Below are 23532 nucleotides of genomic sequence, written 5' to 3'. Positions count from 1 at the left end.
GTTAGGGTTGTGTCTGCAGACAAATGATCATATACTTTTTCAAAAGGTAATTGACATTTAAAGATTATAACTCTTCCATCTAAATATATTTAACAAGATATTGGAAGGAAAGGTTTTGTTTATGGCAGAGTTGTGGGGAAAGATCGCTTCCTGATCTAAGTAGGTAGAGTAAACCATTTTTAAAAAGCTGCTGCAAGCAACTCGCCATCTCTTAACCAGTGTATGGCTCTAGGCTGGGAGAGTGGAGATTCTCTGGCCATGAAAGCTCATGTGAAAATGGGGACCCGTAAATTATGTTCTTTTACTTTCTCACAGATGAGGCAAGCTCTAACTGTGCCCAGGAACAGAAGTTGTAAAAGAAATTGGTGTTGGCTTTTCCTTTTGAGGTAGATGTGCTTATACAGTCATCTGGAAGCACAAATTAATCTCTTCTGAATGTAGGCTTTGGAGCTGGTGGGGGGAGGCAGGAGGAGAGAGGGAAAGAAGGAAAATGTGTGGTCACTTCCACAGAACAGATGTGCAGAACCAAGAACATAACCTGAAATAATTAGGCTCCCTAAGCTGTCCAGCCTCCATATTCTGTATGGGAGAGGTAGTGTTTAACTGCCTTCAGGGGACTGATATAATTCCACTCACATTTTGGCTGCAGTCAGACTGCTGCTTTACATTTAAAGCTGGTGAAAGGTTTCTCTGTCAGTGTATCCTTTTCCAAGCCATGTACAGTGTTTGTGTGCTTTACCTTTCTCCCTAAATTATTTCTGGAAAGTTGGTATTGCAGTCCTTACCAAAATAATTTAGTGAAACTTTAAATTAAAAAAAATACACAGAAACAGGTTTCCTGTAGCTAATGATTAAGGAATGCGGCTTATCCCAAATTAACCATCAGCATCAATTTATTGGAAAGAAATGATTCAGTAACCTTGGCAGATAAAAACGGGTCATGAACATCAAAACCTCTAAGGCTTTAATTTAAGACTTGCATCCTTGTCCCTGTCAGTCTGATTCACTTGCTGGTTGCTGCAAGACCCCGGAGGGAAACTATTCTGTTTGTGAATGGGAAAAAAAGATGGGAATCAATTCATGCACATAGCTCTCCTCCATTGACAAAAACAGACTACTTTCTGTCTTTGGAGCCTGCATTCACTTTCTTTTACTCTGTTTTACCTAACTTTTTCGACACAAGTGTGTCTTTCTTGTCTCAAAAGCTTTTTGTGCTAAGCAACTATTTTCAGAAATCCCACTGACTGTTCACTAGCTGTGAAGCAGAAAGAGTTGCTTTCTGTTGGCTTTCAAATGTTATTGAAACGGCCTCCTGACCTTGATCCAAGAGACTCGAATATTAGATGTCAGTGTTCTTTCCAGTAGCTGATTCAGAAATGTAATAATATCAGTTAAAATTACTGGAAGCAATTGCTTATACCTCCTTAACAGCAGTTTTCTGTATCTGGATGCAACTTTTCAGGAGCCATAAATTCCTTAAACAAATAGCTGTAAATAAATTTTTAAACCTCAAATCCTTGTTCTCCGACTTCAATATTTCTCCCATATTTCCATTTCCTCTTCCACACTTTCCATCCTTTTTGTATCTCTTCTGGTTCCCTTTTCTCAGCGTTCAGTGTACCCTATTTGTCTTTGCTTTCAAGGCTCTTTTTGTTTCATCCCCACCATACGTAACCTCTTATTCTGTGGAATGTAGGCTGACGATAGATGCTTGAAGAGAGACTTATTGCAATCCCTTTTCTTTTGGAGGGCAAGGATTATCTTTTTGTATAGTACTTGGGAACTGCAAAGTTCTGGTCTGTGACTTGGGGAGCTCCTAGGTGATATTGCATTGTAGCTAATTTCTGCAGGATAGAGAACAATGAAGCAAGGGTGATGAATTCTGGTAGGTTCTCCCTTGCATATTGTCAGTGTACGTGAAGCAGCAAAGTGAATCAAGTGCAGCATGGCCTTTCTTAGCTTTGCATTTCATGAGCCTGGGGTTAATGTATTAGGCATACAAAGTGCAGTGAAATCAAAATAGAACTCACAGGCCATTCAGAAACACTTAGCTATAAATCATTTCTATCCAACTCAGTGATAGAGCTGTCAAATGTGTACTGTTAGACAACAGGAAAAGTATGTCTTTTTTTCTTTAGTTTTTACCAGAAGAACATTTGGACCCAGGCTATCATATGAAAGTCAGGAGGCTAAAAAAGAGTTGGGCAGTAGGCAGTTACACAAACCTACTTGATTGGGAACAATTAGTCTATTGGCAAAAGCCAGCGATTCAGTTTTAAATACTCTCTTCCTTGATTTCCTGTCTGGTTGCCTGGGTCTGCTGTAACCTCTGGAGGTGCTAAACTCCAAAGATAATAAGAATGGATTTGAATAGATAGTTGTGTGACTATAATCCTATGTTCTTGAATTGACTTTGATTAATGGAAGTATTTGTATGTTCTAATATCGGGGTAATCAACTCATTTTGTGCCCTGGGCCAGATCTGGACTGTGGGGCTCCTTGGGGGCCCTAGTCAGTGTTACCAGGCGGCGGCAGCACCAGCCCTGACCTGGAGCACATGGCAGTGTGGGGCATCTGGTGCATCTTTGTCTCTTGCCATGTGCTATTTGCTGGAGCTGAAGTTGCATGTCCCATGCCATGGTGGCAGGCCCAGCTCTGGCACAGGGCATGCAGTGGTGTCGGCTCCAGCATGGGGCCTTTGGCTGAGGAGCTGGGGCTGTGGCAGTTGACAGGCAAGATGGTCAGAGGGTCAACAGATGGTCAAGGTTGTATCAGCCATCGCTTGTTCTCTGGCCACCGATTGCCATGTTTATCATGCCCCCAGTTTCTGGTGGCCCCACTGGTAGCCTGGTGGGTGTGATTGAGCAGCTCCTGGACTAGACGTTTGACAAATCTGTTCTAATATGAAAGCTCCTGCTTGCAAGACTTCTTTATCAGTTTACTTTAACACATTTTCCCAGGTGTTTTAAAACTTTGATCTTTAACTAAAATAGCAAAATGTGTTTTGGAACTAATGATGCCCTAATGATTCAGTTTCTGTTAATCTTATTCTCCTTCCTTCTTTTGGAGTGGGGATATTGTAGATTTGCTCTCTTCTTTGGTAATGATAAAACAGCATCTGGAGTACGCTGTGAATTCACTGCAAACTGCTTGACTTGTCTTTGATATATAAAATGTTTCCCAGATAGAACGAAACTACTTTCAAATGAGGTTCCGAATAAATGCACTGTACATGCTTGGTGTAGGGTGTGGGAGCTACTTGCACAGCCTAAATGTGAACTTGGAATGAATGACTCATACCTCATGCAAGCTGTCTTTAAAGAAGCTGTTTTGCCTATTATATAGCAGGAGGAAATCTTTTAAACAAACGAGGTCTAACTTATTAGATGAGGAGGATGCAGAAGACTATATACTCATGCTGTTTTTAATAGGCTTTGTTTAATACCTTGAAGCAAAAATATTTTATTTCTTTTCCCCCACCACTAACATTCGTCACATACTAGCCTTTTTTTCTCCTTGCAGCTCTCTTCCTTGCTTATTTTTAGGGGCTCAATAATCCCACTTTACAGACATTCCCTCCTTTCTTTTTCGCATCCTTCTGACAAAGCAGTTAGCAGAATTCACAGATTTGTTGGAGTCTGATATGGCTGCACTGTGAGAGCTTCTGTTATGGCCTCAAACTTGTGACCTCTGGGCTGTCCACAGTGTGCCACCCATGCCACCCCAACCCCCACTTTACAGACATAGGAAGAGAAGGTCCTGCCCTAGAGTAAGTATGGGATAATACTTGAGCAAATACAGTATCCTTGGCCTCTAGAGATGAATGACCTTTATCTTTGTCAAAAATAAGTTGCTCAGTTACATAGGCTGGGTTGCTAATAATCATAGGGTAAGATGATGGTAGTGACTTACTTCCTCCCATTATTTTTTAAGTGTCGATGACTGCAGTTGTCATTCTTTCATATTTATTTTGGGGTTAGTGCTTTGTAAATACAATTTTGGAGCAAGGATTTAATTTCTATTATGCGTCAGGCAGTTTTCTCAGTCCAATGGGAATCCTATTTCAAATTGATTGATAGATACTGTGTGGGCCGGGAGCGATCCGGGGCCCTTTTGTGCACGCGGGCTGTGGCCAGCAGCCCGGGCACGCGGGGTCGGAGAAAACAGGCGGTGAGCTAGAATTAGTCACGGACGCTTAGTGGTTGATTCAAGATTGTTTACTTGCACCAAAGATGGTCGCGGTGTAGGCTGGACAGTTTCCAGGCACAGCTCTGCTTAAATCCTCGTTTGAGGACTACGACAAGCTCGGTCTCTCCCATGGAGTTGTCGAGGCTCCGTGGATCCATCTTTTTTGTGCGCAGGGAGGGGTACGTCTAGAAATCAGTCGGCGACGGGGAGAGGCCAGAGGCTGATCAGACCCCTGTTGCCTATTAAGAAATGCGTTGGGTCCGATAGGATCCGCAGCACTTAGAGATCTTCGCGCAGGGTGAAGTCTCCTCCTCCTGATGTTCGTGGAGTCCTCCTTTGCGGGGTTCTCCTTGGAGTTCTCTCTCTCTGACCTGGACGGAAACCACTCAAGCCTCTTATATGGCTAGCAAGCCAATCACTAGCTGCCACGTGTGCATAATTTAATGCGAGCCAATAATGGAGCTCGGATTGTAATACAAATTGCGGGAACTCTTTGCAAGGAGCATTTCTCAGGTGCAAAGAAGAAATGCACACTGCAAAGAAAGCTGCAAATTTGGCAGGAAAATAATTTAGCAGTGCCAAAGCGCGCACACAACAAAAATCACAACTTTGGGTTGTGACAGATACATTTTAGGAGAAAATCCTAGTGGAAAGGCATTTAGTTGAATGAGCTCTTGGGATAATGGTCATGCCTTTTTTCATTAGAATTTGTCTACTTCTTTCTTATCCTTATTTCAATTTTATGTGTTTTCCAGTCTTCTTCTGCCAGTATTTTTTTCCTTGCATTTGTTGCAGATTTTGCAAGAGGATAAAGCTGGTTTTTGAACTGCAGCTCCACTTCACCATTTTATCAATTTCTTTGTTCCTGTTTGTGTGTCTGTTGCGCCCCCCCCCCCCCCCCCCCGGGGTTTTTGTTGTTTATCAGAGAACCATAAATTTGTAGAATAGCACTACCAGGATTTGCAGGACAGAAATCTCCACCAGTTTCAATCAGTATCACATAGCTGCCTCTGCCAGGTTATCGAGCTAATAGTATCTGCCTTGCATTACAGAGGATGCTGGAGAATTCAAATCTGAATTTGCTGCTGACTTGAGGAATGAAAAAATATAAGACAACTGAAATCAAAGTTTATTCTTGGTTTCTAAACTGTCCAAATGCAGTGTGACATCAGATTTAAAAATATGAGGACAGGAACGCTTCTGGAATAGAGCTATGAAAAAACCAATGGTGGAGGGGGGAGGGGAAGTCAATTTTTGTACATAGCAGCAGCTAGCTGATATATCTAATTTATAATCCTGTCCTAATTTGGATGTTCACCAGACTTCACTTATTTTGGCTGCTGTCATAGGAGGGTCTAACAAAGACAGGTTCTGAGAGATCTCTTTTCTCAAGTGTAGCAGTGACAGCGTAGGGTTCCTCGCAGATCGTTAGTGCTGCCCCAGGTTTTTGAGAGATGTCAGATAGCTGGGTTCCAGTTCCATTCAGGTTTGTTAAATGTACGGTTGTAGTCATATGGACAGCAAAAACCCTGTTAGAAAGCATCAGAAATAGAAAAGAATTGTATGGAAAACTCAGTGTGGTGTCTTGGTTACCTAGTCTCTGAAAGTATATTGCAAACTTAGAGGGGTTTAGAAATGGGAATATGGAAAACTATCTGTACAAAAAAGTGAAAAGACAAGAGTCATTTATTTTTAGGAAGGAAACTAATAAGAAAGGACATGTGTAAAGTAAAGAGTGGTGCAGTGATGCAACAGATGGGAATCTTGTTGTTGCTGTCTCATGACATAAGACAAGGTCAGCCTACAAGTAATTTGGAAGGTGGCAAATTCAAAACTGATGAAAGGAAATAGTATCACACAAGTGGTGATTAGATTGTGGAACTCATTACTCTAGGGTGCTCCAGAGGTCAAAATCTTTTTGCAAGTTAGTAAATTGAATGGGATATTTGATGGATAAAACTGATGAAGTATTTAAAGGAAAAGAAGTCTCATGCTTCAGGGCTCAAAAGGATTCCTAACTTTTAAGAATGAGGATGAGGGAACCTGTTACGTGGTTTCTTGTACTTCAGGTTGACCTTTCTGTGGGCTTGTCTTTGGACAATGGTTCCTCTTGCATACTCCTTAAAAAGGGTTGGCTCTTGATCTGCCGCTGCTTAGAACATATAGGAAAAAGCTGAAGCAACTGCTGATGTGGAGTTATGGATGGAGCTGGAGGAGGCATAGTTACAATAAGAATACAGATATTGTTTGTCCAAATCCTCAGTTACACAGTTGAGATGCTGTCTCTTATTTAAAACAACCAATTAAAACCTCTCCCAAATGATTTAAGATGATGCGGACAAAGCATCAATTTAATTATTAGCAGGTAACCAAAATGGGATGGCAAGATGGTCTAGTAGAAATTTAAGGCCTAGCTTGGATAAGCTTTTAAAAATGTAGGTACAAGGAGGGTGCTTCTACGTGAGATGCTTACCACAGTGGCCTAATTAGCTCTGCAGTAAAGTGTCACCGTTTACATGAGTGTTGCTAGTAGGTTGGAGTTAGCTAATTAACTCCTTCTTAGCACTGGCCAGCACAAGTACTATTCTATAGTAGAGTTATTTACTCTGCTGGAATGCATTTGTAGACAGTGACCAGGTCTGGTTGGGGCACAGGGGTGCTACGGTCCTGGGAGCCTATGTAAGCATTGCACCCCGGAGCAATAAACTCCGATGTAAACTGTACCAGAGTTTATTGCATCGTATTAATATTCATGTGTAGACTAGCCCAGAGAGAGTTATTTCCTACAGTGTATCCTATAACACAGTGGTCATAGTTTCTGTAGTTCTCCTATGTGGATGTTTAACACAGGTTCCAAATGGGCTTTTCATGAATTTTAAAGAATGCTTCAAAACTTCCTCCAGATAGTGGGAGTGCCATTAAGTGTAACGAGTAATGCAACAGAAAGCACATAAGACTTGTTTTACTTCTGTAATGAGTAAAGTTTAAAATGATCCTTCTTCTGCCAAATGTTAATGGGAAGCTTGCACAGTAAGCATACAATTTGGCAGTGTGGATGTGAGTCTAGGGAGATGGACATAAAACTAATTAGTGATCTTGATTGATTTTATAAATGGAGTTTTGATGATCTGTATGGAATTGGAGCTACATCAGAGCCAAGGCATGGCAATTAATCTTAAGGTGTGAGGTGTTTGAAAAACATGCACCACTGTGTGGCCATCATGCACTTTGGACAGCTGGTCTTGGAGTTCTAGCTCTTGGCAGGCAAACTTGCATTTTTTGTAGTGCAAGTGAGTTTTTAGACTAGTAATGCCTTGTAGTTTTCTGCCATGGTGAAACATGTACAACTCATAGAGCTCTGTAATAGGTTAAGTATGGTATCACCCTGTTTCCCTGGAGTACCATACACTTTGAAGAAACCTATCGTTACTTTAGTTTTATGTGCAAGATAAAAATTTGTTGTGAAGAGCCTTGATGACATAAGACCTGTTTCCTTACCAGGGAGTTTACAAGTCTAACTTTAGAAATGAGAACACCAAAAATGAGGAAAAGGAAGATGATTGTTATGATACATTATACAATTACTCATGTATAGTACATGTCTTGATAGTATTGTGGTTTAATTCATAACCTTTGTTCTCTCATTGCTCTAGTCTCTTGCTTTCACTAATGTCAGTGATTCCCAAACTATGGGTCATGATCCCAAATGGGGTCACAACATCAGTGGTTGGGGTTGTGATAAATGGGGATCCACATAGCAGGAAGATATGTGCCCCCTGAGACTTCTGTACCCACAATGGGGTGTGAGGCTGCAATGGGGCAGGATCCAGCACGGGAGGGAGCACCAAGGTGACGCACAGCAGTGGCTCAGAGTTGTGTCCTTGCTGCTGTCAGGCGGGCCGGGGATGCCTCAGCTTGGTGGCCAGGGTGGTGCGGAGTCCCAGGGGCGAGGCAGCAGGGTGGGGAGCCCCAAGCCCACAGCTGGCAGCTCCTCCCCTGCTTCTCTTGGGCTTCAACCTGCTTGCTCTTGGGCTTATTTGGTCTTACTCCTATCTTTTTAGTAATGAACAAAATGCATCTTCCTTTGATCAGAGATAAAGTTTGAAAGCTGAATCTTTTAGAAAGCAATAAGCATGTGGAGGTAAATACCATCAAACCACAAGTGTTTCTTTTGCTGGTAGTGATCACTAAAGTGTAAAGTTATGCTTGTAGTCTTCATATTAGTGTTGGTCAGTTTGAAGCAAGATGGAGAAAAAACAAATTGTGCCTCAAGTGCATCACACTTGTTGCAGGGATATTTTATTCTTGAGAAATGGAAGGGTGATATTTGTAACAGCTTTGGTTCAATTGTGGTATTCCAGTCATGCAACACTTTCAAAAAGGAGTCTGAAATGACCTGAAAACATCAAATAGATTCTTCCTTTGTGGGTTTTCAAGGGAAATAGTGTGTTCAAATGATCCTGTTAATGAGATATCATTAGCTAAGTAACTTTAACTATTGTAAAAAAATGAATAAATAACCCTCTCCTTTCCTTCTTCAAAACAGCTGCTTAGTAAAGTTTTTAGAAAACAAAGCCTTACATTCCAGTTGCCATTTGTACAGTAACATCTTAGTTAAGTGTAATTCACAGCAGAGTTAAATACATTTTCTTTTTAACCTAAATGAAGCTTGCAAGTAACTGTTCATCTGTATAGTTGTGGTTTAATTAGCACATGTAGAGGCCAGTCAGCGTTGTTGAAGTGCAGTCAGATCCTGGCTTCTCTTAACTCCCTTCCAAAAAGACTGAAATCCTCTTGAAGTATGCCATAACTTCCTATCATAATTTACCATTCTTCAGTTAACATTATCGGGCCAATCTACACCCAAGGAAACTGAATTATATGCAACCTCTTTTGTTGCCTTTCTGTTTACAATTTCATTGCATTTCAGAAGATCACAAATATCTTTCTAAACATGTACTTTAAAAAGAGTAAGTATCTCACTGAAATCTTGTGCATGCTGCAGTGCTGATAGAAATAGTGAATGCACAGCAGTGATTATAGCTATTTGACTTGGAAATCTGACCATGGAATAAAAAAGGGGTTTAAAAGGTATAAACACCTGGAACCAAGAAGGAAGCTTTCTAAGTCAGGAACCATTTGCCAAAAATCCCCTGTGCTTGTTCTAGCACTTAGAGCACGGTACACTTTCTTCATACATACAGCAACTCAGCTATGATACCAGTACACCCATATACCCATCAGCAGAGACGATCCTAGCAGGGCAAATCAGCCTGTGTGGGCCCCGGACACAAAGAAGCCGGCGGTGGTGGTGGTGGTGGTTGGGGGTGGCGAGTGGCTGGATGCGAAGCCGGCGGTGGCGCAGTTTCCCCAGCACTAGGCGGGCCCTGCAGGAGGGGCTGTGGCTGCTCCCTCCAGCTCTGCAGGCCCCCCGCCCCCAAGAGTGCGGGGCCTGGGGTGGTTGCTCCAATTCGCCTGCCCCTGCCCAGGGACGACCCTGCCCATCAGGAACCTTCGCTGTTCTGGGTAGTAGCCATTCAGCTCCCTGGCAGGTTCCTGTCTGAGATTTTCAGCTTTTATTTCACCAGCTTTTGTTTTGCTTGGCAGATATGATGGGGGATTGCTTATTTGTGATGACATTTGTATCTCTCCCCATAAAAGGGAAGAAATCAAAACAGTACAAGTCTTTGGATTAAATAACATGCAGAGATCTGCTGTTTTGAGTACAGCTGTGGGAAAATGCCCTGGCAAAGACGCTGGTGGCAGGCATCCCATTAGACAGTGTTGAAAAGAAGCTATGTTGTTTCACATGGGAATTCTTAAATTCCCGAATTCCTGACTATTAGGAGACCATTCTTTGTTGGGTTGACTAGAAATAAGGGTACTGGTTCATGGATACACAGACAGCTGGGATTTCAACAGTTTGGGTTCTGAAGGAAACTTTTTCCTGTAAAATACTTTTCTCTTTCTTATCATTTTATTCCTTTTTCTATTTTCAAACCTTAAGAGCAGCTTTAAAATATTTTAAATTTTGTACTTTTAAAGCTTGTTCTAGAGTTAACAGTGCTTACTAATGTAACTTGAATGTTGCCTCTGGTACAGTGGTAAGTAATGTGCTTATTTTTTCAGGTTTTGAAATGCACTTATCAATAGGTGTGAACTATTAAAATGTTTCATTGTCATCCGACCTCTTTTTATTTGATCTCTCTGTACAAAATTGAAAATATTGTGTAATAAACCAAATCACTGAATAAAAGGAAGACTTTTCCAAACTGTTAGGTTGGACCCAAAGGGCACCATCCTCTTTTGGTGCCTTTCTGTATACAACTTTCTTGTATTTCAGAAGATTACAAATATCTTTGTAAACATGTACTTTAGAGTATAATAGCCTGAGGAAACATATGGAGTTGGGCAGCAGTTTGAGAGTAAAACTAATATCTTTTCATGCTGGGTTGCGTACATGTACTCAGAGTTGAAATCTAGTCTGATTGTATCACAGGGCAAACACTTCCATTATTACTTCTGTGTTGAATCCAATAACTGTCATTTTGACTAAGCTGTATCTGCCAGTAAGGCATAATATTGTGGTTTGAAGATTATGAAGGGATCTAGTGATTTATTTATTTATTTATTTTTGGTGGTTTGCTTCAATGTTTAAATGCCTTTTTGCTAATTTGCGTTTGTCTTATTTTTCTGATTCCAGTTGCTGATATTTTTTAATGCCTATAACAAGCTCACTGGAATTTTTTCGGCAGAAACTTTATACTTGTGTAAACCTAAAAAATTCTGCACAGCTCATAGTTTGCGTTCATGTTGACTGTAGCAGATGGCATCTTCACAGGAGGGGGGCCAGGATGAGGGAACTTGATACCAAATGGGGCAAATGACTAATTTTGCAACTGTCAGAACTGAATGCAGCTCCACCTTAATTTTTGCTTAAACTTTCCTGCAAAAATCTTTATTTATCAGTACTACTTTTTATATTTCATTTCTGGTGCCCATATACCCTAAACATGTCAGACTGGGTTTTTTGGACAGCAGTGCCTGTTGGGGCAAAGCTTGTCTCCTGAGTGTCTTTGGAGCTGGGTCAGCACCCCTCCCACGCAGTAGCTCGCTGAAATTGTCTAAGTGGCTCTGCTTCATGCTTGGCTGGGTGGCTGGGATGGGGCTGTGGGCAGGCAGGGAGCAGCATGTGGGAGTGTAGCAGGCAAGTGGGGCTGGGACTTGGGATCCTGGGGCTGTGACAAAGCGGGGCTGGGGCCCAGGGCGTAACCGCGATCTGCTCCTACACGTGGAACCTATGCCCATCACAGGGCCACATGGGCTCCAGATCGCAGCTCTGTCCTGGGCTCTAGCCCTGCGCTGTCACCACCCCTCAAACCCATTCTCACCTGCCTGTCCTGCTCCCAAATATTGCTCCCTGCTTGCCTGTAGCCCTGTCCCATCTACCTGGTTGCTTGCACTTCCCTTGGTGGTGAGTGTGGGGCAGACAGGCCGGGGTGCCCAGGCAGCGGGGCTGGATCTAGCAGTGGCGGCAGCTGGAAGGCTCTGTGGCAGGCAGGAAGTAAGTCTGGCCACTGTGCCACCCCATCCCTGTTGTGTGCCTGGGGTGGCAGGACTGGCTACATGTGCCATGGCCCAAGCTTCCCCCCTGTACCTAGGTCATGTGGGACCAAGGGATCCTCTGCACAAGCCAAAGTCTCTCCCCTGTTTGGTGGTGGGGAAGGGGGGGCTCGCAGCTTAACTGCACTGGACTCTGGGGGCATTCCTGAATGTTTCCCAGGAGGCTGCCAGAACATCCCCTTCCCCAGCTGCTCCCCCCCCCCCGCTGTGGGGACACAGACCCCCGGAGCCCTGGCTGTCAAGTGGCTGGGGAGAGAGATGCTGGACTCCTTCCATTTCCACCCCCTGGCTGCTGGGACAGAGCTCCCCCTCCTGCCTCTGCCCAGCCCCCCATTCCCCCCAATCCAGGCTGTGCACAGGGCTGAAATTAGAGGCAGTCACTGACTCAGGTCAGTGCCAGCTGAGGATGTGAAGCCGACCTGGCACTCGAGCAAAGCCCAGGAGCTCTGCCCAAGGCTAGAGTGCAGCCCTGCCTGGGATGACTGTGGTCGTGCTCTGAGTTAACCCTCAGCAGGATCTGGCACAGACATTTCATAAAACACTTAACAAAGCGCTTTAGATTAGTACACATCCATCTAGGGTTAAGTTGAGCAGGATCTGCCATTTTAAAGTGTTTTACATGCCATGAACATTTATTCTGTTATGCCTGTAAAGTGCTTTCTGTGTACTTAAAGTACATTAAGTGTAATGTCTGTACCCAACCCATTGATTCTAGCGCTCCTGCTTCCTTGAGCGCCCTGTCGCACCTTTCTCTTGGTCTGGAAGCAGTAGGATGCAGTGTCACTCTTTTTGGGGGTGTTTTCATCCCAGGGACCTACTAAAAGAGAGAGAAATTATCTTTCTCAGAGTTCAAAATCAGAAGTAGGTCATTCTGGCTGTCCACAGTGATTGTAATACTATAACTCTGGTATCACTGAAGTCCCAGTCAAACCTTGGGATGGAATCATATGTACTCCCTGGGCTCTTCTTACATAAATTCGCAGAATAATAGTGCTGGAAGTACTTTAGTCCAGCCCCCTGCTTAAGGTAGAATTGTCCCAGATTAAGTCAGATATCTATAAAGTGCTCCATCTGGGAAGAAATAATCCGCAACACACATACAGGCTTGGCAGTGCTACACTTGCCAGCACCACAGCTGAAAGAGACCTGGGGGTTGTGATAGACCACAGAATGAACATGAGCCACCAATGTGATGCCGTAGCTGGCAGAGCAAATCAGACACTGAAGATGATTTAGAAATGTAGATATTTAGGTGAAACCTCTGACTATGGGAGCTTTTACGTGTGCTCTGGGGTGGAGGTGGGGTGTGCTTTAATTAGAGCAGCTCTTGGGAACCACTCTAATTAAAGCGCCCACAGCATCTTGTGTGTTCAGCATCCTGTGCTTCAAAATGGTGGTGGGGGTGCTTTAACTGAAGCTTGTTCAACGAAGCAACTCTGCTGCCATTTTGAAGCATGGGGACACTGAATACACAAGACGCTGAGGCTGCTTGATTAATTGAGTCTCCTCTGACAAGTGTTAATTAGTACTTATCAGAACAGGCATCGGGCACATGTATAGGTGCCCTGTGCTTCTAACTGAAAGATAATTTAGCTAAATTAGTGGTTGTCAACACTTCATGGTTTTGCCACTTTTTCTCTGTGCTGCCCAGCTGTAGCATAGTTTGGGAAGGGTCCCATCCCCCAGCATGGTGCTGTGCAGCACAGGTGAATCCCCCCTGCTGTTGCATCACATGGGCAATAGATTTGGCCAGCACTTGATCTAGGTGATTAGTACTCGCACAAAGGAAACTCTGGTCAAGAATAAAGACGTAAGCACCGAACTATAAAAAGTGAGATAAGAGCTTTGTCACCCCTTCTGAAAGTCATTTGCTAGACCAAGGGTAGGCAACGTTTTTTGTCCGCGGTGCCGAAAACCCCCACAGTGCCTACCTTGGAAGATGCCGGAGTGCCGGCATGCCAGAAAAACAAAATGAGGGCAGGGGGTACATGGCAGGATGCCCCCTGCTTGTGCTCCTGGCCCCCAGCCTGGGCTCTGTGGCTGTCAGCAGCTACCCAGAACCTGGGCCAGTTGCAAACATCTGCTGCCTCTCTGCCCCAGCTGCCTTCCGGCCCCAGGCTCCAGGAAGGCAGCACATACCCGGCAATGCTTCTGCAAAGCAGCGTTGGAACCCAGCGCGGCAGTGCGCAGCAGGGGGCGCAGAAAGCTGCCTGCTCCGGGCTCCCTGCTGCCTTGCCACACTTCCCCTGCAGGTGGGGGCAGCAGCGAGGGGCATAACCCTGCACTACTGCCCATGCTGCTACCGTGCACGTGGGAAGTGTGGCAGGACATCAGGGAGCCCGGAGCAGGCAGCTTTCTGCACCCCTCTGCTGTGCTCTGCCCCACTGGGTTCCAGCGCTGCTTTCCAGAAGCGGCAAGGGAAGCACAGTGGGGAGCATTGCCGGTATGCACTACCTCCTTGGAGCCTGGGTCTGGGGCAGAGAGGCAGCAGATGTTTGCAGCTGGCCCAGGTTCTGGCTAGCTGCTGATAGCCACGGAGCCCGGGCTACCTTCCAGAGAAGCCTTGCTGCAAGCAGCCTGGGCTCCATGGCTATCAGCAGTTATGCCAGAGCTGGGGCTGGCTGTAGCTAGGAGGCTACAAACAGCTTTTGTCCTCCAGCCCTGGCCCCAGCTGTGTCCCGGCCCTGGGCTCCAGGAAGGCAGCAGGTGCCGGCACTGTGCCGGTTGGGGCCGGGGAGACAGCAGTTGTTTGTAGCCTCCTGGCTGCAGCTGGCTCCAGCTTTGGGTAGCTGCTGATAGCCATGGAGCCTGGGCTGCTCCCAGCAGGGCTTGCAGCGTCCCAGCTGCCTGCTGGGAGCAGCCTGGGCTCCTGGCTGGCAGCACCTACCCAGAGTTAGGGCTGGCTTGGCTGCAGCTGGGAGGCTGCAAACACCTGCTGCCTACCCCGCCCCAATGTGTGCTGAGGAAAATGGCCTTGTGTACCATGCAACATGTGCCGGGCGTTGCCAACCCCTGTGCTAGACCCTCAAGCTTTGTTTCTTCCCAGTTGTTTTCAGAAGCTTTCACTGATGATAATAGGGGTGGGAGCTACTAGATAAATGGACTGCAGGTGGCTTTTTAATCTTCATGTTTCTGAGATCTATTCTGTCCAACCTGTGTGCAACATGTTGGTTAAAACATCAGCTGGCCCATGCTCATGTCTTCACTGTTTTTAGAATCACAGGGCTTTTTTCTTGAAATCCTATGTAGACACCACCTCCTGTCCTAAAGTTGCTTTACTAGTTGTTGAAATGTAGTCCTGTATCTAGAAATGGCAGTTTTTCGAACAACTCTATGAATTCTAGTGAGTCTAAAAGAGTTATTGTCATCTTTCTCTCTATACCAGTTAGTTCTCTGTCAGATATTGAGACTTAAAAGGGAAATGAGTAGATTAGGAAGTGTAGTTAAATAACTCTCTGGAATGTGAATAATTGCTGCGTTTTTGTTTCTTAGGGGAATTATTTGCTAAAAAACATATCAACTAGTTTTTTTGTATTGCTTTGCAAGTACTAACGATATACCGGAACGAAATATAGTTAAAAAGCTCTGGGAATGTATGAGAAATGAGACTCTGTCAGACTTGTTTACCATAAGAAACACGATTTTTCTTAATTACAAGATGGAAATCATGGGGAGAATTCAGACGATGCATTTATAATTATGAGAGGCAGCCAAAACTTGATTTTAATGTCCTTTTTTTCCTCGCTGAAAAGTTTCTATTTGCTTCATGTAGCAAATGCCTGTCTTGATGCCTGATGGTTGGCTTTTTATGAGCAAGGAAAGCATGTTAGGAGACAGCTGCTGCTTGCTTGTCTTCAGTGCTGCTTCCTTGTTGACCATTACAAAAAGAGAATTGTCAGATTTGCAGAGATGCTTTCTAAACAAAGCTATGTCAGCTGCAGAATTGGTGACTCCACAATAAACCATATACAAAAAATGAAATTCAGTTCTAATTTACTAGGCAAGTTAAGATTTTCATTATACTTGTGGAATCCAGGGTCCCTATGACAATATAATGACAGAAATGTAGCTGTGATCGTAACCCAACAGTGATGGAAGCTGCTTTTCCTATGGTTAAATGTAAACATATGACATAAAAACGCCAATTTTCACATTATTTATGCAGACTCATAAATTATATGGAAATATACACATATTGAAGATAAATACTTATCTGCAAAGGGCTTTCTGAAAGAAAATGGTCTATTTATAAATTACATCGGGTACTACAGGACAGCTCTAGGAATTTTAAGTGGCTCTTCCCTTGGCATTTTATAATCCTTTGGCTACTTTGACTCTCTACCTCAGTTATTCAGTTAACAGTTTGCATAGGATAACTTTTATAATGGCATAGGAGAAATAAAGCTGAAATCTTGCTAGCATTTAAATTTGGAGACTTGAGTCATTTTCATGCAGAAAAGTTTAAAATAGAATATTCTGAAATATACTTACTGTCCATCATTAAATTTTCAGAGGCTTGTTATTTAACATGCCACCAAAATCTGGTGCGATTAAAACATAGGTAGCACTATCAATTTAAGACTGTACTTAGACAACCAGTATTCTAGAAGAGAAAGTCCAGTTTCATTAAGGATTAGAGAGAATTTTCTTGGAGTAAAAAGTTGACCATTTTTCTTAACTAGAGGCAACAGCTTTTGCACACTGATAGTTTTTCATAAGCCTGTGAGAATCTTTGTGTAAGGGTAGCTGCGGAAATCAGGGGAGGGGGAAGTGCATAGACCTTGTGAAAAATGTGACTCGATTACAATGAAACCTTGAGGTTCCTGCTCTCTTCTTGGCATTGACTGGCAATGATAAATCTGACTTTTACATTATAGCTTGTGATATGTACTACAGTAATAATAAAAAGGCAAGCAGGAAACTAAATGTTTGTTCTATTTTTAGTAATCACGTTTGAATTCTAAGTGAAATTACTTGAAACGGACTTTAATGTCACTCCGTAAATTGCATTTTGCAAAAAAGCAAGTGGGTGTATTGTTGTTTATGACAATCTAGCTGAAGGATAATGCTTACTGAAGAGGAATCACAGACTTTTTGCTATAGTATTTCTAAAATTTTGTCCATAAATGTTGATTGTAGGAGATGAGTAAGCTGTGTCTATCAGGTGTATTGCTGACCTGCTAATTTCATGAATGACTTGCTCATTCCTGGTTTACTAAATGGGCTTCCTGGTTACTTAGTTTTGAAAGTCATATTCTGGGGGCAGGATAGGTGTGTGGGAGTGGGGAAAGGCAGGTGTGTGTGGAAGCCGGCGAGGGAAAGATGGAAGGGGTTGGGGGAGCATATGTGTTGCATCGCTGCCAGTCCTTTTAACTCAGCCTGGGATTTAAGAGAGAGTTTCATTTTTTTTACTCATGCTTAATAACCACAATCAATATTTTACTGAATTGTACAGGTGAGGTTATGGAGTGTGTGGCCTTTAGCAGGGTTGCAAAAGCATCCTAAGGGTATAAACATGGGCCTATAATCAGACCTTGACTTTGAGTCTGGTAGACATGTGTGGGTAGGAAATGGATAATTTATTGATCCCTGAGACTACCTTGCATTTACAAGGTGGAAAATAGGAGAGCAGAGTTAATAAGGATTTGTTTCTACCATGATTGCTGTTGCATTTTGTGAGACCCATTCTATAATGCACTCTGATAATTCTTGCAAATTAACACTTTCTAGCTGCTCAGCAAGGAGTGTGAAAAGGAAACACTTTGGAATGGTTTTCTTTCTGTTTACCAGCCACATTTTCTGATCCTGTTTCCAAGCAAGTAACTTCCCCAACTTTTAAAACTGATATTTACAAGCCCTAACCTGCTTTCTACTATTATGATTGTTCTTGTAAGAAAACAGGAACTGAGAGCAAGCTGTAAAACTGGGAGTCTTCCTTTCCTGTTTTAAAAAAAAAAAAAAAAAAAAAAAGCAACAACACACAAATTTAGAGAGATTACATGTAAAAAGTTATACTTACTGTGCATTGTCTGTTAATTTACCCTCTTTATCCCCCAAGCAAAGCCCCAATTTGTTACTTAGTGTACTGTCAGTAATCACCATAAGTGAAGTGTCCTAGTCTCAAATCGTTATTTTAAAGGTCCCAGTTCAGCAGAACTTCCCTATTATGCATTAGGGATGGACTCAAGCGCACCACTTAATCTCATTCAGCATAAAAGCCCCCTGTAGTAATGGGCTGAGTTACTTGCACAGTCTTTCTCCTTGTACAATGATGACATTCTCTGGATAGTTGTCCTGCTGGCACTGTCGTTCTGTTATTCACCAAGAATGAAATTTGTGGACAAAGACCTCTTTTCTAGGTTAGTAGCAGAGAAATCTGCATCTTACTATCTGAATATTTTAGGGTAATTAATTATGAATTTTTAGCTTTTTCAGAGCAAGATGCAAAACTTCATTTGGCCCTAGTTTCCCATAGCTTGCTGAGGTGGGAAGGTATTTCATATGCTTCAGAATGGTGATAAGTGTCTATACAAGCATAGATGGAAGTGTTGGAATGGCATGCTCTGCCATTACTGTGCAGCAAAAAGTAAGTTGTTTTAGATTAATAACAATAGTCAGAAAATTGTAAGCATCTGGGGTCAGAAGCCACTGTAGAAAACTGAACAGATGCCAGAGAAAATGGCATTGCCTGATGTTAGGCAAAAGACAAGGTGTAAACTTGCACCTTTATAAAGAAATAAAATCAGAGCTTCATAAGCAGCATCATAATGTTAATCTGCAATGGAACGTTTTTGTACAGTTTTAACGAAGTAGTAGCTCGGAACTTAAAAAAAAAAACTCCCAGAGCTAAATGTTGGTGCAAATTGTGTATCAGATTGAGTTTTTTTAATTAAAAAAAAATAATTTTTTTTTTTTTTTTTGAGAGAGAATGTAAAACCAACATGTACCTAGGAAAATATGTCCTCCATTCTGAATCTTGGCAGGGTACGTCTATCGGCTTCCTCTGCTCTGGCTCTTCAGCCATGGAGCATCTGTACCAAGTCCCTAGACAAAATTAATGTTCTTCCTTTTGAACATGTTTTTCCTGTTTTCGATTGTCATCTTCCTAGCTAAAAACCCTTACTTTTCCACCATAATTACAACCGTGGGGTCTAAAAGAGCATGGAGACTGTGGAGTCTGTGGAGACTTCTTGTGTCCTTCTGACTTGCTTATTGGACCCTCCTATCTTCATGTCTTCACAGCTGTCTACACACAGTTTGCCTATCTCACACATTTCAAGATAAACTTGAGAAAATACCATGACCTTTTCCTCTTTCAACCTTCTCCTTCCTCACCTTGCAGGGGTAGGAATTTCTCAAGTGTTCTTTTATGGCTCCTCCATCTTCCCCAGTGACCTCATTCCCTCTGATCTCCTTTGCTCTCTCTTCCCTCACTGACCTCTTTAATCTCTTGCTTTCCTGTGGCTCTTATTTTTTTTTTTTTTTTTAAAGCAATATGAGTATTCTTTAGTCTCTCCAACTTCAAAAAGCCCATACTTGACCCTGCCTGCCTCCCTCTTCAACTACTTCCCGTTCTTCATTATAGCTAGACTACCCGGTAAGTGCGAAGGGAAAGCAGGAGACAGCGACCCTAGATAACTTTTTGAGCTGCTGTCAGCTGACCTGGACAGAGTAGTGTGGATTGTTGATAGACAAAGTCTACTGAGCTAGGAAGAGATGTTGCATTTGTCCTTGGATTAGTTCTGCTTGGGTTTTGTCCTGCAACAGAAATATCCTGGGATTGGCATGTACATATGTCACCCTTCTGACCAGGGTCCAGGGGCAGAAGTTGCACACAAACTGGTTTAAGTGATTGGACACTAGTGTAAACCTGTAACGGAACAGACTTTCAGTATACATAAACCGCTTTCAAAATGGGCAAAACTGGTTTAAGATAAATCTGGTTGGATGTAGTATCAGACTTAAGTGATTTCGATCAAACCAGTTTATGGAACTTCTGTCCCAGATCCCCTGCTGGTTCAAATTAACTCATGGTCCCCCAGCATCCCAGGAAGCTTTGCAGCCCTGGGCTGTGCTGTCTGCTTCAGTGGAACAGGGGCTGCGCCACCCCTCTGCTCCATAGCCTGCTTCCTGCCTGCATCCATCAGCCCATGGGGAAGGGCAGGGGAACAGACAGCCAGACCACCTAGCCAGGCTGTACACAGAATTTCACCCCATGAGTGTGCCCCAGGCTGTCCATGAGACTGGCAGGGCTGAGATTAGCAACTGAGATTTGGGAGAGGAAGAATTCTCCTCAGTTCCTTGGGGATGCCCCAGGCTGGGGAACCCTTTGAGGGGGAGGCTCCCCAAGGTGAGCTAGCACCTGGACCCAGGGGGCTTCTCAACCCTTGGAGTGGGGGAACAGTAGGGGGTTGGTGGCATGTACTGGGGAGTCAGTCCTGGATGGCCCCACTTGGCTGGGCTGGCAGTGGCCAGCTGACTGGGAGATGCACTTCCCTGCCTACTGGCCAGGGTCAGCACAGGCCTCCCCCTGCCTTTCCCAAATGAAAACTGAATGTCAGTTCAGTTGCTTATCAGTTCAATCCCTGAAGTTTAGAGGAAGCTGCGTAGATTGAATCGACTCTGCCTCGGGCTTTTTGACTGTCTATACTTTGCCTCGGTGGCTGAATGCAGTGCTGCTTTTCTGCTATGGACTCAGTGATGCAATCCTGGGATAACTGTTTAGATGCATTTTGCAATGTCCCAGGATTAAAATGTTGTTATTTTTTATCTGGTGAACTTTTTTAGGATTTATCCTGGGGCAATGGGCATGGATATTGGAATTGGTCACATTTTGTCTTGGCATATAATGGCTTGTCCTGGGACAATTGCAGTGTCTGTAGTCTTGGAGATGAAGCTTAGTTCTCGTTTGTGTGGAAGGTCTGCGATCAGATTTTGACTAGGGATTGAAAGTCCTATCAGGGATGTCAGTCCTAATTATGGCACTTGTTAAATTCTACTTCTACATAAATGATGCCAGGTTGAGAGGAAATGGAGGATAAGACTTCAAAACCCTATGTTGTATTTGAGAATTTTGGGGTAAAATAAAAAGTTTGGCTTTGACTTTGAGTGCTGTTTTGTAAAGCAGTATTTATAAAGTGAGACATTTGTTATCATACGTGATTTACGAATGCAGTTTGAGAAGAACGTACTTAAATACAAATAAAATACTGGCTTTCATCAGTGCACCCCATGTGATAGCAAGGGAAATAGATAAATTGGTTATGGCACAAACTAAGTTATTTTGTGTAAGCTACTGGGAATGATTGAGACAAGAATAAAAATAAATCTGTTAATAAAGGACAGCTCTAAATTAAAACAGGAGATTTCAAACACTGAGGGTGTGGGCATACCACACTTTGAGCCTTTTTCTAAAGGGGAATATTTCAAGAGGGCAGCAGCTGTTGCATTCTAATTGGTATGTGGGAATGAGGTGAGAATGATTCAAATGCAGTAAACCCTCCAGTTTTAACATTCCTTCCTTTAGGATTAAAGTTGGAGGGGGTTTGCTGCATTTGAATCATTTGCAGCTCATTCCCACATACCAATTGGAGTGTACCAGCTGCTTCCAGCCCTTTTAAAAGGGCTCCAAACATTCTTGTGTCCACACCTTTGCTGTACAATGCTTGGGCTTCAGTACTTTTGTAGACATAAGGGATCGTCAATTCAGTTTTATAACTATATTTTATTGCAGGAGTTCCTATAATAACCATCCAACTGAGTAAATAGCCTTATGTCCTTGTTTCTGTATCTATAACTGTCTTATTTAATTACACTGTAAAATTCACATTGATATCAGAGTCTGATATTGAATCATCTGATTTGAAAGATTTTGGTCAGTTAGCCATGATATTATATGATGGGACAATATTTTCATATTTTTATAGCAAGACAGAATGATGTAACTTTCCAACTAATAGGCACTTGGCTTTGCGTTGGCATACTTGCTTGACTACTAGAGGCATTTTAAAAAAACCTAAGGGGTGTTAGCACAACTAATGCAAAATCTAAAATCTTAAACTTCAGTATTCTTAGAATTAACTAAGATGTTTGTTATTTCTGAAATCAAAGGGGTATATTTACTGTAAAAGCTGGTGATGATTTATTACAGCATACTGAAAATTTTTGAGGCATGCATTTTGAACTAGTCATGAGGTTTGGAAAGAAACCAACTGACTGTTCTGGTTGAAATTATCCTGTTTTGGTAACTTGGAATCTTTCGGGCTGGCTGTTTTTAAAGGCTGTTATAGTTTGATGATAAAAGCAATGGTATTATAAAAATTCCTGAACAATGTGCATGTAACTTGTTGGATCTATAATACTGCGTCAACTTTCATGCTTCAGATTTTTTAAAATTAATCTCCTTTTTTTCCCCCCCCACCTCCTTGCAGCCACTGACCTTCTTCTGGCTTGGAATCCTATTTGTCTTGGTCTGGTAGAAGGAGTCCTAGGGAGGGTTCAGCTTCATACAGGTATGGTTGTCTTTAAATGTTTTATGTTGTAATTGTCTGCACAATACTTCCTGTAGTATGGTGGCTAGGAGAGAAAATCTGCACTACACTGTTTTGGTCCTTTTTCTTTTGTTTAGTTGCTCTTTGGTCAGGAGGACTTGTCCTAGGTTTAAACCAAGACTATGGATTCTTATGCTGTTACCTGAATTAACTTTTACTATAAGCCCCGTGTCCCCTCAGTGGATTAACTGCTTTTTATTTTTTCTCTCTCCTACCTACCTTGCCTATCTTAGGCCCTGCACCCTCCTTTTTGTCCCTACCTTCCCTACCCTTTGTATTCTAATCATTGTTTTCTATTTAGCAGCTCTTCTTCCTGCAGTTCCTTCACAGAATCTGATGAAGCAAACCCTCTGCTTACAGAAGTTTATGCACTGATTTTATTAGTCTATAAAGGTGCCGATCTACCCTTCCTTCTTTCTATGTACTTGTTACATTGTCCTACTGGGTAACTTGGACAAGTTGCTTTGCTTCCCTGTGCTTGAGTAAGTGGGGCCTGTGCAAAATGGGACCAGTAGCACTTACCTTCATTGTAAAGTACTTTGAAATATAGTGATGAAATACCTAGGCTGTGGTATTCTGTGAATGAACAGTAACATTTTAATTTCAGTTTGACTACAGAATTAACAAGTCTTTCCCTATGGTGTTTTGTGCATACCTGGCAAAAACTATGCTACTGCTGTGATTGAAGTGCATTGAACAGAATAACATCAAAAGACTACGCATGGCAGTTAAGAAAAATGTAGATTGGTACAGCTTCTCCAATATCCAAAATTCCAGCCATAGAAAGTTTGTAAATGAGACCAAGGCCTTGTCAAGTTATGGTGTTATTTAGGAGAGGATATTTCCATGTATAGATAAGCCCTGGGACAATTGTAGAAGATAGGTAGATGCCTCAACCAGATTAATGGAACAAAAAATGAAGTGGGAAGAGTGGAAAGAGCACTTCGTGCTGTTGAATCCCAGAATGCCTTTCACTATGCACCTCTGTCAAGTGCTAGCTACTGCAAACCTATGTAGGAGAAACCAGGCAATCCTGGTTGCCTTTGGTAGAGTGACATTGGCATCTCTCTGAGGGAAGCAGACTGCTAGCTGTGTGGTATAGTAATAGAAAGTTGAGGTCAACATTAATTGGGTTCCTGCTGCTAGCTCCTTCTTTCTTTTGTCCTATTGG

General features: G+C 42.8%; 1 protein-coding gene across 2 annotated transcripts in view; it reads left to right on the top strand.

Moving 5' to 3' along the window:
• Nucleotides 1–23532, top strand: part of INPP5F (inositol polyphosphate-5-phosphatase F) — a 93776-nt gene that overhangs the window by 17951 nt on the left and 52293 nt on the right. For both annotated transcript variants that reach the window (XM_059730073.1, XM_059730074.1), the window contains exon 2: nucleotides 22242–22322. In XM_059730073.1, the coding sequence (XP_059586056.1) occupies nucleotides 22242–22322 (81 nt within the window). The remainder of the gene's footprint in view (nucleotides 1–22241; nucleotides 22323–23532) is intronic.

Source organism: Alligator mississippiensis, chromosome 6 (genome assembly GCF_030867095.1).
Source record: "Alligator mississippiensis isolate rAllMis1 chromosome 6, rAllMis1, whole genome shotgun sequence".
NCBI classification, from domain to species: domain Eukaryota; kingdom Metazoa; phylum Chordata; order Crocodylia; family Alligatoridae; genus Alligator; species Alligator mississippiensis.
The sequence above is the reverse complement of the archived record's forward strand: the minus strand, read 5'-3'. Positions and strand labels throughout refer to the sequence as shown.